The sequence below is a fragment of the Lycorma delicatula genome, chromosome 3 (assembly GCF_047948215.1).
Source record: "Lycorma delicatula isolate Av1 chromosome 3, ASM4794821v1, whole genome shotgun sequence".
Taxonomy (NCBI): Eukaryota; Metazoa; Arthropoda; class Insecta; order Hemiptera; family Fulgoridae; genus Lycorma; species Lycorma delicatula.
The window spans coordinates 20,812,014-20,826,019 of record NC_134457.1 but is presented as its reverse complement, the minus strand read 5'-3'; the positions used below and the strand labels follow the sequence as shown (position 1 = coordinate 20,826,019).

General features: G+C 30.2%; 1 protein-coding gene across 1 annotated transcript in view; it reads left to right on the top strand.

The window, feature by feature from the left end:
• Window positions 1–14,006, top strand: part of LOC142321430 (uncharacterized) — a 54,859-nt gene that overhangs the window by 591 nt on the left and 40,262 nt on the right. Inside the window, exon 2 of the mRNA XM_075359500.1 lies at window positions 9,535–9,829. Coding sequence (XP_075215615.1) covers window positions 9,539–9,829 — 291 coding nt within the window. The 5' untranslated portion in view covers window positions 9,535–9,538. The remainder of the gene's footprint in view (window positions 1–9,534; window positions 9,830–14,006) is intronic.

The window sequence follows — 14,006 nt, the reverse complement described above, 5'->3', positions numbered from 1 at the left end:
TAATTTCTTTGATCCATAATGGCGGATTTTTTAAAGACCAAAATCGATCCATAATTCTCTTAGTAATGCTATCCTGCGGTAATCTTAACAAGTGTGCACTGAAATAAATTCGCTTCTTTTTCATAGTATCGATTAAGGATTCCAAGTTTTCGTACAGACATTTATTAGGTAAAATCTGTATTGATTTTCGTGTTTATATTTTTTGTTTATGCAGGTTCTAAAAATCCTGCGTTCAACTATAAGCAAAGGTTCAGTCCTATTTTTCTGATTTAATCTAAATCAGAAAAATAGTCTGAGTCTCGCTCGCGTAAGTAATTACTGGTTTAACCACAATTTTGTAATGTCTAATTTTAGTGTTAATCGAGAGCGATTTTTTGTTGTAAGTATTTTTGGTTACTTGTAGCACTTTAAATAATTTATTAAGTCTTTCAGTCCAATTTTGTTTTTCGTTACAACTACAAGTAATGATCTCTCCAAATTATTAAAATTTTTCTACAAGTTCTACTTTGTCTCCATTAATATTCACAGAATTAATAACTAAAGGGTCTATAGCCATCATTTTAGTCTTTTCGTGAGAAATTTGAAGTCCAATTTTATTCGCTAGTTCTTCTATACTTGTTATTTGTATTCTGGCTTCTGCGATACTATTAGTTAATAAAGCTAAGTCGTCGGCAAATCCTAGGCAATTTAAATTTAAATTATCTCTTTTCTATCCTATGTGAATATTTTTTGGATTAATTTTAAACCATTCGCACACCAGATATTCTAGTGTACAATTAAATAATAAAGGCGAAAGTCCGTCGCCTATTCTCAGTCCGGATTTTATGTAAAAAGGTTCGGAAAATTCGCCACGAAACTTCACTTTAGATTTTGTATTTCTCAATGTTAAACCGATCATATTTACCAATTTAGGATCCAATCCGAGTTTTCTTAGAATTTTTAACATCGAAGGCCAATATTTGCAATCGTATGCTTTTTTGAAATCAATAAAAGAAATAATCATCTGTTTTTGCTTTCTATTATAAATATCTATAAGTAATTTTAAAGTAATAATTTGATCTGGACAACTGCGCCAAGGCCGAAAACCACCATGGTAATCGCCTAGCTCGCTTTTTAGTTGGTCCTTAATTCTATTGTAAATAATTCTAGATAAAATTTTATACATATAATCCAATAACGAAATTCCACGATAATTGTCCGGATTCGTCTTGTCTCCTTTTTTGTCAAAAGGATGTATAATAGCTGTCCAATGTTCTGGAAGTTTTTCGGATTCCCAAATTTTAATCAGAGAATTACGCAAAGATTTCTTAACTGATTCTCCTGCATTTTTCTAAATTTCTGCAACTGTTTGCTCTTCTCCGCTTGCTTTATTCTTTTTTTTTAAGTTAAATTTTTTCATTTATATATATATATATATATATATGTTTCTTTATACAATTATTATTTATCATAGGTTAATAATTATTAATAAATCAATATATTTAAATTAAAAAAAAAGGAGATGAAAAAAAGTCAGATTCGAACCGACGTGTTTTTGCCTTGTAAGATCCAAATATTTAATTAATTAAAATTTTATTTGGCTATAACTCTGGAACCAATCAAAATAAATATCACTTATAATATATCGTTGAAACGCTCTCAATGAGGGCTTATTACTGCAGTTAAGAAAAAGTCCAAAATCCAACTTTTTTAGACACTTTTGGTTCAGTCGATTGCAGTCAAAAGGAAAGGTGCGTAACTAGATGTTACAACAATCCTAAATCCAAATTTCAACATCCTTCAGCTAATAGTTTTGAAGTTATGCAAGATACATACGTACAGACTTCAAACCAAAACTAGTCAAAATAGATTCAGGGATTGTCAAAATTTGTTTTTTTTATGCATCATCTAAGTAGATGTGCCACTATTGCTACTGTGTAGTATTATTTGTAAATTTTAAAACAAACTAATTTGTATCAAAATAAGTTGAAGAGGTCTATCTCTAAAAAGGATGCATACATGAAAATCATGTTTTTAGAAAACATGGTGTTAAGATTTGTAATGCTTTTAATTCATAATTACTGAATATTTGTTTTCTAGGCCCAAATGAGAACTTTGAAATTTACACATTTTTTAAATCATATATTGAAATTTACTTATTTTGATATAAAAAACTGCTGAAGAAAATTTATTTTCATAAACCTTTTTTAGAGAAATGAACTTCTACCATGTTTTTATACACAGATGTTGTTTCTACTTATATAGCACTCAACAATATTCGTTAACACAAAAAATAAGTACAGTATATATTATTATTAAGAAATATTTATGTTTATTCAGTATAAAATCAAATCATCAAAATATATATACATATACATTAAAAAAAAATTATCCTTGGTTGATAGACTGAAAAATGAAACAAATTTTCCTATAAAAAAAAAGCAAAAACAGTAATTTAGCCTCTAACAATATAATCAATATTAAAATTATCTATACAATAATTTCATAATTTTCTACCACAGTTTCAACCACAGGACATACACGTGAACCTTGAAACACTTGTTCAAACCAACTAATAGCTTGTGGTTCTAAAACCTTAACTTCTTATAATACTTGCAATTTATAAACTTCTTATATTAGTCTCTTTTGATGCATTAATTTGAACTCTATCTTTCTCAGGTAATTGTTTGGGAATATCCATGACGATATATTTTTTCCTGAAGAATGTGAAATGCATAAATGTTCCACTATAAGTTGTCACTGCGGCCAGTCCACCTGTGGGTGGAAAAGTCAACCTTGTGTATGACTGTACTTTAAAGACATAGTTCTTCGCTGAAGGTTTTTTTCATTATGTTCTTAAATCTTTTTGACCATTTCTGTAATATTGGTGCACAATTTTTGACAACAAAGCACTTAGGGTTTTTCATGCAGCAGCAAGCAGTTTTACGTACTTGTCTAAGTTGTGAATTTTCTCTTCCTTTTTTTCTTGGAATCACAAAAACCAAAGTTGCAGTCACATCGGCAAAAAGAGTGCCTTCTAACAAACATATATGGGATTACTGTCACATTGAACTTCATTGACAACCAACTACAAAAGGATGTGACCAAAAAAATTTTATTTTGTCCCCCTGCTCCATGAGAAAAGAGATGAATTTCTTTAAAAGAGTCGCTGAATCTATCATTTACTGTGTTCAATAAAAATGGTAACACATAGTGTCAGAGTTTTTCTTTGTTTCAGTTTCCAAAAAGTAGTATAAGTTACTGCTATCATCATTATGGCAATGTAAATTAAATAAGTACACCCACATCAGCCGTTTATCAAATTGTGACATCTCATTAGTTTTAGGTAAAGGTAATTTTTGGGCACAGTCAAACTCTAGCACAAATATCTGACTGTTATTCTCTTTACACTCTCCTATCAGGTCTTCCTTTTTTTTTGTAGGCATAATACTTTCTTAAATGTATTTCATATTGGACTTTACAAGTATCATTTGGGTTACTTAACAATTTAACTCTTGATTAGTTTTTTCTTTATAAAATTCTTTAAACATTTGGTACAACTTTTTAGGATACATATAGAATTTTCAAGATATCTCTTACTTGATTTATTTCTTGAGTAACGGGACTCTGTATTAGGAATAAGTGTTAAGTGCTCTTTAGCTAGATCCCAAACATTATTATCTATTGAACAAGATCTATTTTGATGGGTTCTGTGTTTCTCTCCAAATGATTCATTATTTAGGATTTCTGCTGGATAATTTGTAACCTTTTCTCTGAAACTTGATAGAGACTATGTAAAACATTTTGACAGATAATTGCTTCTGAACCACTCATTTTTACACTGTACTTCCAAATATTTTCCCTTTTGCGTTTAGCACCTACATGATAAGTGAAAGAAGATTTACAGCGCATTAATCCAGCTAGTAGAACATCTTGCTGTTCTTTACAACCCTCACAAAAAAACTGATTGTACAGGATCTATTAGTTTTCAACATTTATTCTTTTACAGCATATTTCTTTACAACTGTCCAAAAGAACCTTAAATGGTGTGCCAGAATTTTTCTTATCAGAATAAGAAGTTCCTCACCTTAATATCTTTGTGTCGTCTTCGTGTTTTTTCGTAGACTAATTTTTACAGTTTTTTTTTTCACTAATACCTACAATATCATTTTCATCTGATTCACCACTCTTTGAAAGAAACAATATCAAAATAAAAGCACAGTGAACTCCAACAATAAATATAAGTATAACCTCATAACCTACTACCTATAAGTAAACAGCATGTGGCACTGCTTACTTGATTTCATCATCCTAAAGTGAAATAAAAAGAAAATGGAATGAAACTTTACAGACAAACAAAAATTACGGTGAGAATTTAAGTTGGTGTTCAGAATTTAAACTTATTTTTTTACGCATCAACTACAGCTTGTAGTACTCTAGCATCTTGTAAGTGAATAAAAAAAACATTAATTTTTTCAAATAAATTAATTCACACTAAAATATTTGATGAATGGGTAAATTATGATTGAAGAAAAAGATTGCAAATCATGGTGCAAGTAGTGGCAGTTATTCTAATTAGAACATGGAATTTAAAAAATTTATCTGATAACAAGTTTAAATGAAGTTACTAGCTTGCAAATTCTGTCATTGATTATGGTTAATGCAGTTTGTTCTTATCTGTAGTTTATTTGTCATTTTTAATTTGTTACTGTATATGTTTTGTTTAGATATTTTATATTTATAAAAAATGTGATGTCTTTTTAAAATAATGTTCGATCAATAACACATCAACATAAAATTTGGAACTGAAAAGGGACTAGGTGTTCTACATAGTATTCTATATGCTTAATCTGAATATGTTTAAGGGTTTTTTTGTTTCTAATAAGATATTTATATTATATCATCGAATTGATTAATTATCATATTACAAAAAATAAAAAAATAGATATAATATTATATATAATAACATATTTATTTTAATATTATAACTTCTCCCTATAATATAATATTTTATTATATGTTAAAGTTTAATTAATAGATATGCTAATTAAAAAATTTGTTATATAACTATTACTTATTCTAGGTTATTTAAAGAAGGATATATTAAGATAAAATCTTTATTTATATGCAAACTGGTTTTTGTAAAAATAATCAAATAAAATAAATTATTTAATTAAACGCATCAGTAATATAATTATAATTTTAAAAAAACTTAATTTAAATAAAATAATTATTTGATAATGGGTTGATTTAAATATAACATCAATCAAATTAAATAATATTTGATTTATAATAATGTTTTATAATAAAAAATTTTTTGTAATTTAATAAACCTTAGAAAAATAATTATATAATAATATTTCTATTTAAAAATATATAATTATTAAAAAAAATCTCATGGTCTAAATTTTATTTATAAAAATAATTACAAATGTTTCTTTTGTTTAATTATCTATTTCTTAAGAATAAATTTATTGTTATATACTCTAACTATTTTCTTACTTATTTTAATTAGTTGAGCTTATTAGTTCCTTTTTATAGTTATTGTTTAATTTCCGGTTGTGGGTTTTTACTATATTGAACCGTTTTGTTTTTTTTTTTTGCATTAAATTGGCATTTAAAGTTAGGGGTAGCTTCATTTGTCACTTAGGGAGGAAGACCTTTTTAAAATAATTATTATTTAAGTTTAGGAATTTTCTAAAGTTAATTTTTTAATTGAAGTTATATTTTTTAGAATTAAAAAATGTTGTCCCTGCATTTGCGGTTATACATCAGGTTCAAGTTAATTTTTTTTAGAAATTAGTTTTATTATATTTTTTATATTTTGTATTAGGTGAAATTTATATAATAAATTTTTTTTTCTCTATTTAAATTTGTATTTAAACCAGAATTAGATACCCTGTTATTCTAAATTAATGTTGGTTTCTAAGGTAGTATATTTTATTGATTGAAATTTAATAGATCTGGCGGTTTTTAAATCTTTTTAGAGGAACCTATGATTTAAATGATATTCCACGATTTTTTGTACCTTTTTACTTGTATATCGCTGTCGTTGAGTGTAATGAAAATTTATTTTCTTTCTCTTTTTTTGGATTTATGTTAGGTCAAGATACACTTATAAGGAGGTTATTAAGGTGGTACATTAGTTTTTATTTTTTATTTTTATTAATTTTTGAATTTAGGATTTAACAGTAATTTTTTTAAATTAATTTTTTGAATTTTGCTCTTAAATTATGTACATATCGCTTGTCACTCTCATAAATTGAGATAAGTTGTAACAAAGTAGATGTACTGGAAAGTGTATCTAGATCCGGATTTTGGTTTTTATTTATTTACAATAAGTATTTTTAACTGTTCAATTCAGTTAGGTCTGATAGTTTTTTTTTTAGAAAAAAATTTTTTGTGTCTTTTTTTAAATTTAGTTAATTGTACTGTAAATGATAAGTAAATTTTAATTTAGAATAATAATTTTTTTAGTACCTTTTGTATCAGGGTTAAATAACTTTTTTAATTTATTTATTTTTCCTGAATAATGAAGATTTACTTTAAACTGTATTTTATTGTTGAACAATTACTTATAAGTTTTGGTTCGTTTTGAAATGAAATTCGTTTTTTTATCTAGTTATCTGGTAATTTGGTTAATCAAGAATTTCTTTTTGCTTATTTATTTATATTTTTCATTTTGAAATGTTAAATTAAGTTCATAAGTTACAACCCCTTAAATTTATTTGTTCCATCATTCGTGGAACAAACAATACAATTAAGTTAGTATGTCTACTTACATCTGATTTATATTGCAATGCATGTTGTAAACCTATATTTGATACATTGCAGTGAAATAGTGTCATTTAATGTCAAATCAGACATGTCGGTGAGTCAAGTAATAAGTAATTCAACATGATGAAATTTTCTTCAGTATTAGTTCAGTTCTTGGTATAACTTGCTGTGTTCTTTATTTGTGGTAGTGATTTTATCATAGAGACATATTATAAATATTGTTTCATAAGTGATGCCATAAATTTAGGGAAAGATTTTTATGACAGAACAACTTTGGTATTATTTTATTGAAGATCAACCTGTTAAGTTTTGTGTGTGTTTTACAATATATTTTATTGCACTCCTTGGTGAAACAATTTTATGAAGTATTTTAAATAAGTATTTTTAAAAACTTAATTATTTTTATAATTAAGTGTTTCTGTAATATTTCAGTTTACTTTCATTCATTAAAACATTTTGAATTTTACAATGAATAAAAATCGGGCTTATAAAAATTCTCCAAATACTTTTTGTTAGTTTGCGGAGAATTCACGAAAAGTCAATGAAAACCAATATCGAATCTGCTGAAAACTGCTTACAAACATTATTTTGACTGTCCGTTGGAAGACCAAGATAAATCCTGGGCTCCATCAAGTGCTATGTTAAACTAACCCTACGGTTAAAAGGAAAAAAGTATTTGCCTTTTGGTATACCTATGATTTAACGAGATCCTACTAACTATTATGATGATTGCTGTTTCAATTCAAACAATAAAAACAGTATTGCATACCCAAATGTTCGTTCAGCTATGAGACCAGTACTTCGTGGTGTTGATTTATCGATTCAGATTGTTTCAACTTCGTGGAAAGAAATGTCTGATTTCCTAGAAGGCTCAACCGATGAATCCTCACCTTCAATAGATATTAATTACATTTCAGAAGAATTAAATACTGAAAATCCCATCACACAAGCAGAACTTAGCGAATTAATTCGTGAATTGTATTTGTCGAAATGGCATGCAGAACTCCTAGGTTCATGTGTTAAAGAATGGAATTTATTAAACAAGGATACTAAAATTTCAGAAACAATTTATATAGAAATAGGAATTAAATTTTTCTGAAATACTTCAGAAGAGATTGTATAATTTGTTCCTGCCTTGATGTTAGGGACTAATGTCTGAACTGGACATTGAATATGTTATTCATGATTGTCGTTTATGTATATACTAATCAAAAAGAAGTTTAAGACTGTGAGTGTTGTTGCATAATTAGAATAAATTTTCTTCTATAATAGTAGCACATACTGTAAGAATAAAAGAAACATATGAAAGTATGTCAAAAATTTTAAAAGCTATTAAGTGTGATGAATACTCATGGCGAATCACTGTTGACCTGAAAGCGATAGGGCTTCTTCTCAGCCTCCAGAGTGGCTTTACAAAGTATATGTGTTTCTTGTGTTTGTGAGATAGTTGGACTACAGATGAACACTATGCAATTAAAGACTAGTCAAAAAGAAATCACTTTACCCTAGTAAAGGAAAATGTTGTCAATATTCCCCTTGTCGAAGCAGGTCGTATTACTTTACCACCTCTACACTTAAAATTAGGCCTGATAAAGAATTTTGTAAAAATATGGACAGCTTTAAATATTTACCTGAGATTTTTTCACAATTAAGTGAAGCCAAGTAAAAAAAAGAGAATATTCATCTAGCCACAAATAAGAAAATTAATTCATGAAAATATATTTTACAGTAAATTGAATCCTAAAGAACTAGTAGCATAGAAGTCATTCAAAGATGTTGTTACTGGTTTTTTTAGAAGCAAAAAGGCTGAAAACCATGATTAGCTAATAAATGAATTCTTAATGAACTACAAAAATTTAGGCTGCAGAATGTCATTGAAAATTCATTTTTTACATTCTCATTTGGACTTTTTCCCTTTAAACTTGGGTGACAGCGACAAACAAGAAGAAAGGTTCCACCAAGATATATTGCAGATGGAACAATGTTATCAAGGCAGGTGGGATGAATCTATGTTGAGTTACTGCGATGATGAAGAGAGAAGGCTTCACTGAAAACAAAAGAAAAATAAGAAAAAAGAAATCAAGATGACTAATTTCTAAAGAAATAAAGATAATTACATTAAGATAAACGTAAATGTCTACAGAATAAAGATATGAATTCTAATTGTAATTATTATTATCTTTGTATTTTATTATTTAAGAAGTTTCTCAATATTTTAAAGGGTCGTAACAAAAACATCTGAAGGTGATGAAGAAAAACTGATTTCATTTTAAGGTCAGCATAAAAAATATATTCACCTTTTATTTCAGTTCCAAATTATTACTTTTTTTGATTGACTTGTGTAATTATTGACTTATTAAATCTTATTCTTCTAATTTTGCCTAAATTATTACTATTATCTGGTCATATTTTTTCCCATGAAATCTCAAATGTTGCTTTGCCTTAGTGCAAAATATCTTAAAGATTCTCTTCTAAAGAAATGATTTATTAATACAGTGAATTTTTATTTAAAAGACAGTTCTGATTTTTAAACCGTATTTTATTGTTGTTATTTATATTACCTTTGTTAAAGTAATTGTTATTGCAGCAATTTTTTTTTTTTTAGTTATATTTTACAATTGGGTTTGATATATATAGTAAAATTCTATGTATGTGTATATTTTATGGCATGGAATGAAACAGTAAGATTGCTTGCTGTTTAGTTATGTTATTTATTCTCAGTTTTCATAAATAAAAGAAATTTATCACAGTTTTTTGTATTTTAATTTTTGATTTTAGGAACATGAGTGGAGATAATTGTTTTGTTCTATTACAAAAAACAAAAGAACTTACCTTGCTGGAAAAGCTGAAAAAGGGTTCAATACAAAGTGACACTAGCAGACCACCTGCAAGTAATAACCCAATGATGTCTTCTAGAATTGCCAATGAAACTCATAATGATGGAACATCACTTTTTAAAGTTCCTCTGTCTCCTGCACAATGGAGTTTTCACAACATCAGCAACCCAGTTTTGTTAAAAAAATGTGACTATTATAGAAAGCATTTGAATTGGGCGCATGAAAAACTTAATGTGGTAAGGCTAATTTTAGAGAGAAAAAACATTTATTGTACTTCAAATAAAAGTATATTTTATTCAGTTTCATCTTATCTCATTTTTAATTAGAGATTTTATTTTTAGTGTTTAAAATATATTTAATATTCAGATATTTAATGTTGAATTCTAGTGAATTTAGGTGCATTGAAGGTGATCCCTGTGTCTGAAAAGATAATAATGTTTGATCAATAATTAAAGATTTATTAAAGCATATTTTTCTAATTTGGAATTATGGGTCTTTTTTGTTTATAGATGAAGCTAAACTGTAATAATTCTAATTGTGCTTGATGAAAATTCATCAAGTTGGTTTTAAATATTAAAATCATGTAATGGATTATGATTCTAGACTCAAAAAGGTTTTGTTTAATTTAAACAAAACCTTTTTGTAATGGCTTTTTTATAATGGCTGTTCAGCCATTATACACAGAAAGTTATTATTTTACATAAAAGCTCACTGATTAACCCTTTATATGTAGCTGGTTGTGATGGGGTGGCTGTATCAAATTAATCTCCTAGAAATGAATTGCAATAATCTGTTATTAGAAGTACATTTCCTTATGTTTAGAATATGTCAAAGTAGAGAGATTTATAACTATTATGTTGTGTAACCTCAATGTTTTTCATTCTAAAATGAAAAAAATTACATTATTTTTAAAAAAGCTGACAATACAGTTGTAGGATTTTCCCATCATGCAGCACAACTTACACACAACATAATTTAAAATATTTATTATTTTATTCAATACAATTTTTTTTTTGATAATTTAATTCAATAATTCTAACTAAAGCGCGTGCACATATTTCATTCGCACAGGTGTGACAGCACTAGCAGCCACCTTAAATAAGTTTGTATGCTTTAATTACTATTCATTTATGTAATTCTACCGCTTACCTGTGGTGACTACAGCATCTGTACATCAGTGTTACACTAGCACTCCTTGTGGTGAGAGGGTTACTAATGATGAAGTATACCCACTTAGCCATTGATTTATTTAGAGCAGCTTTTGGGGTGGGGGTCCGATTTTGCAAAATCTTTACTGGAAATACTTTGTTTTAATTTTTACCAATTGTGCCTAAGAAAAATAAGACCTTAATTAGGCAAAGTTTCGACATGGAGATAAGTGTGGAAGTACCCCTTACCCATTAAAACTGGTTCATATAGTATTCCACCTCTCCATGCCGCTGCTCTGCCCATGGGCTGACCAGAGGGATAGGCCTTGCTGTCAATCATTCTATTGTCTCTTGGTCCCAGGATCGATCAATTTACCTATTTCGTATTTAAACTGCTACATAAATAAATTTTCGGGTGGTTAAACTAATTCCTTACCATGCGAGAAACGTGGAAGTCCGGTTCCTCCTTGGCGATGGTCTGCCAGTCTTCGCCTGTCCATCCCTCCTGCCGGCTGCCTGGCGCTCTTGCCAAAAGAGCACTGGGTATTATGCCGGTGACCAACAATACGGCAGGCTTGGAAACTGTTCGAACACGGAAGCGACTCTCAAGGTAGTGATGCATTGCACCTGCACGAGCCGGTTTCGGTTTCAGCAGGACAGAATACACCACGGACATCAATAATCGCCGTCTGCTGGCCTTCGGTTCGTCGACATTTGCCATGAGCAGGCTGAGAGCGGTTATAGCTGTCACAGCTTTGTCGGCAGCTCCGAAATTGCTCAGCGAAGCTGAGTTTTCGGTCAGCCATCATACCGAGGTATTTTGCGGCCAGCTTGGTCTCTACAATCTTGTCCCCAACCCATGGGGGGGGAGGATGTTGAAATGTTTCTTTGTTAGAACCATGATCTCTGTTTTGCTGAGGACTAGACACTCCTGTTAAAGCCCATCAGGACTAGGAAGGGGGGTGGTATAGTGACCAGAAGCCTCATAAGGTGGGTGTCTTCCCCTATGGGGTTGGGATGAGGGCGAGAGACAACCCTTGGTCATCCAGCCAGGCACTGACTGTGCATGGCCCAGCTGAGCCTCAGTTGGGCGCATTCCATGTTGTGGTTTGTGACAAGTAGTGCAACGTGGTCAGCGTACCCAACCAAGGCCGATTCTTCAGGCATCTCCAGCCTCAGGAAACCATCATGGTGTTCCAAAGGTTGGGCCAAAAATTGAACCCTGTGCTCCTGGTGTGATTGCGGTCCTACACCAGCCTGCCACCATCTCATAGATGAGACCACGATTCCGCAGGTAAGCATTCACCATTCTGAGGAAGTATCAAGCCACATGGAACAACTATTCCAGGGCCTGAATCATATTGATCCACCGTGCAGAATTGAACGTGTTTTTCACATCCAACGTAACAAGAAGGACCACACGGTGCAAAAAATGATTGTGGTCTTCTGCTCGCCGCCCTGCCTCAACAATCTCTTGGACTGCATCTAGGGTCGACCAACCCTACCAGAAACCATACTGGCTGGGTGATAAGTTACCTGCCTGATTCATTGCTGCAACCAGTCTTTTCTTTAACAGCTTCTCCAATACCTTCCTAAAGACTATGTTATTTTTTTGTTATTACTCAAAGACTAAAAGTTGAGTCAGAAACCAGATATACAAGCACGTCTAAAATATGCTCTGCATGTTTCCTACTCAGGAAGCTGAAGTTGGCTGTAGATACAGCTTCACTCATCTCAGTTTTGTCTTTGTCCATTCCTTGTTTTCTTTTGATATTTTTCATAGGGAAATAAAGGATAAATTATTCAAATTATAAAAAATGTTATAAATTGTCATTTTAAAATACTCTAATTGTCTTCTGTTTACTAGTATGATATTGATGTCAAGTGTAACCTGGATAAATTGAAATTTACTAAGTCTATATGATGACAATATAACATCACATTTTAAAAACTAATATTCTTGCCTTAACAAAAAGGAGCATATGAAATTGGCATTGAATTATATAATCACTTGCCAGCTTTGCAATTTCAGAAACAAATTGTAAAAGCTTTAGACTAGGCTAAGATTAAGAGCTTTCTGTTAATTTTTTATTTTTTTTTTTTTTTTTTTGTCTTCAGTCATTTGACTGGTTTGATGCAGCTCTCCAAGATTCCCTATCTAGTGCTAGTCGTTTCATTTCAGTATACCCTCTACATCCTACATCCCTAACAATTTGTTTTACATATTCCAAACGTGGCCTGCCTACACAATTTTTCCCTTCTACCTGTCCTTCCAAAATTAAAGCGACTATTCCAGGATGCCTTAGTATGTGGCCTATAAGTCTGTCTCTTCTTTTAACTATATTTTTCCAAATGCTTCTTTCTTCATCTATTTGCCGCAATACCTCCTCATTTGTCACTTTATCCACCCATCTGATTTTTAACATTCTCCTATAGCACCACATTTCAAAAGCTTCTAACCTTTTCTTCTCAGATACTCCGATTGTCCAAGTTTCACTTCCATATAAAGCGACACTCCAAACATACACTTTCAAAAATCTTTTCCTGACATTTAAATTAATTTTTGATGTAAACAACTTATATTTCTTACTGAAAGCTCGTTTAGCTTGTGCTATTCGGCATTTTATATCGCTCCTGCTTCGTCCATCTTTAGTAATTCTACTTCCCAAATAACAAAATTCTTCTACCTCCATAATCTTTTCTCCTCCTATTTTCACATTCAGTGGTCCATCTTTGTTATTTCTACTACATTTCATTACTTTTGTTTTGTTCTTGTTTATTTTCATGCGATAGTTCTTGCGTAGGACTTCATCTATGCCGTTCATTGTTTCTTCTAAATCCTTTTTATTCTCGGCTAGAATTACTATATCATCAGCAAATCGTAGCATCTTTATCTTTTCACCTTGTGCTGTTACTCCGAATCTAAATTGTTCTTTAACATCATTAACTGCTAGTTCCATGTAAAGATTAAAAAGTAACGGAGATAGAGAACATCCTTGTCGGACTCCCTTTCTTATTATGGCTTCTTTCTTATGTTCTTCAATTGCTACTGTTGCTGTTTGGTTCCTGTACATGTTAGCAATTGTTCTTCTATCTCTGTATTTGAACCCTAATTTTTTTAAAATGCTGAACATTTTATTCCAGTCTACGTTATCGAATGCCTTTTCTAGGTCTATAAACGCCAAGTATGTTGGTTTGTTTTTCTTTAATCTTCCTTCTACTATTAATCTGAGGCCTAAAATTGCTTCCCTTGTCCCTATACTTT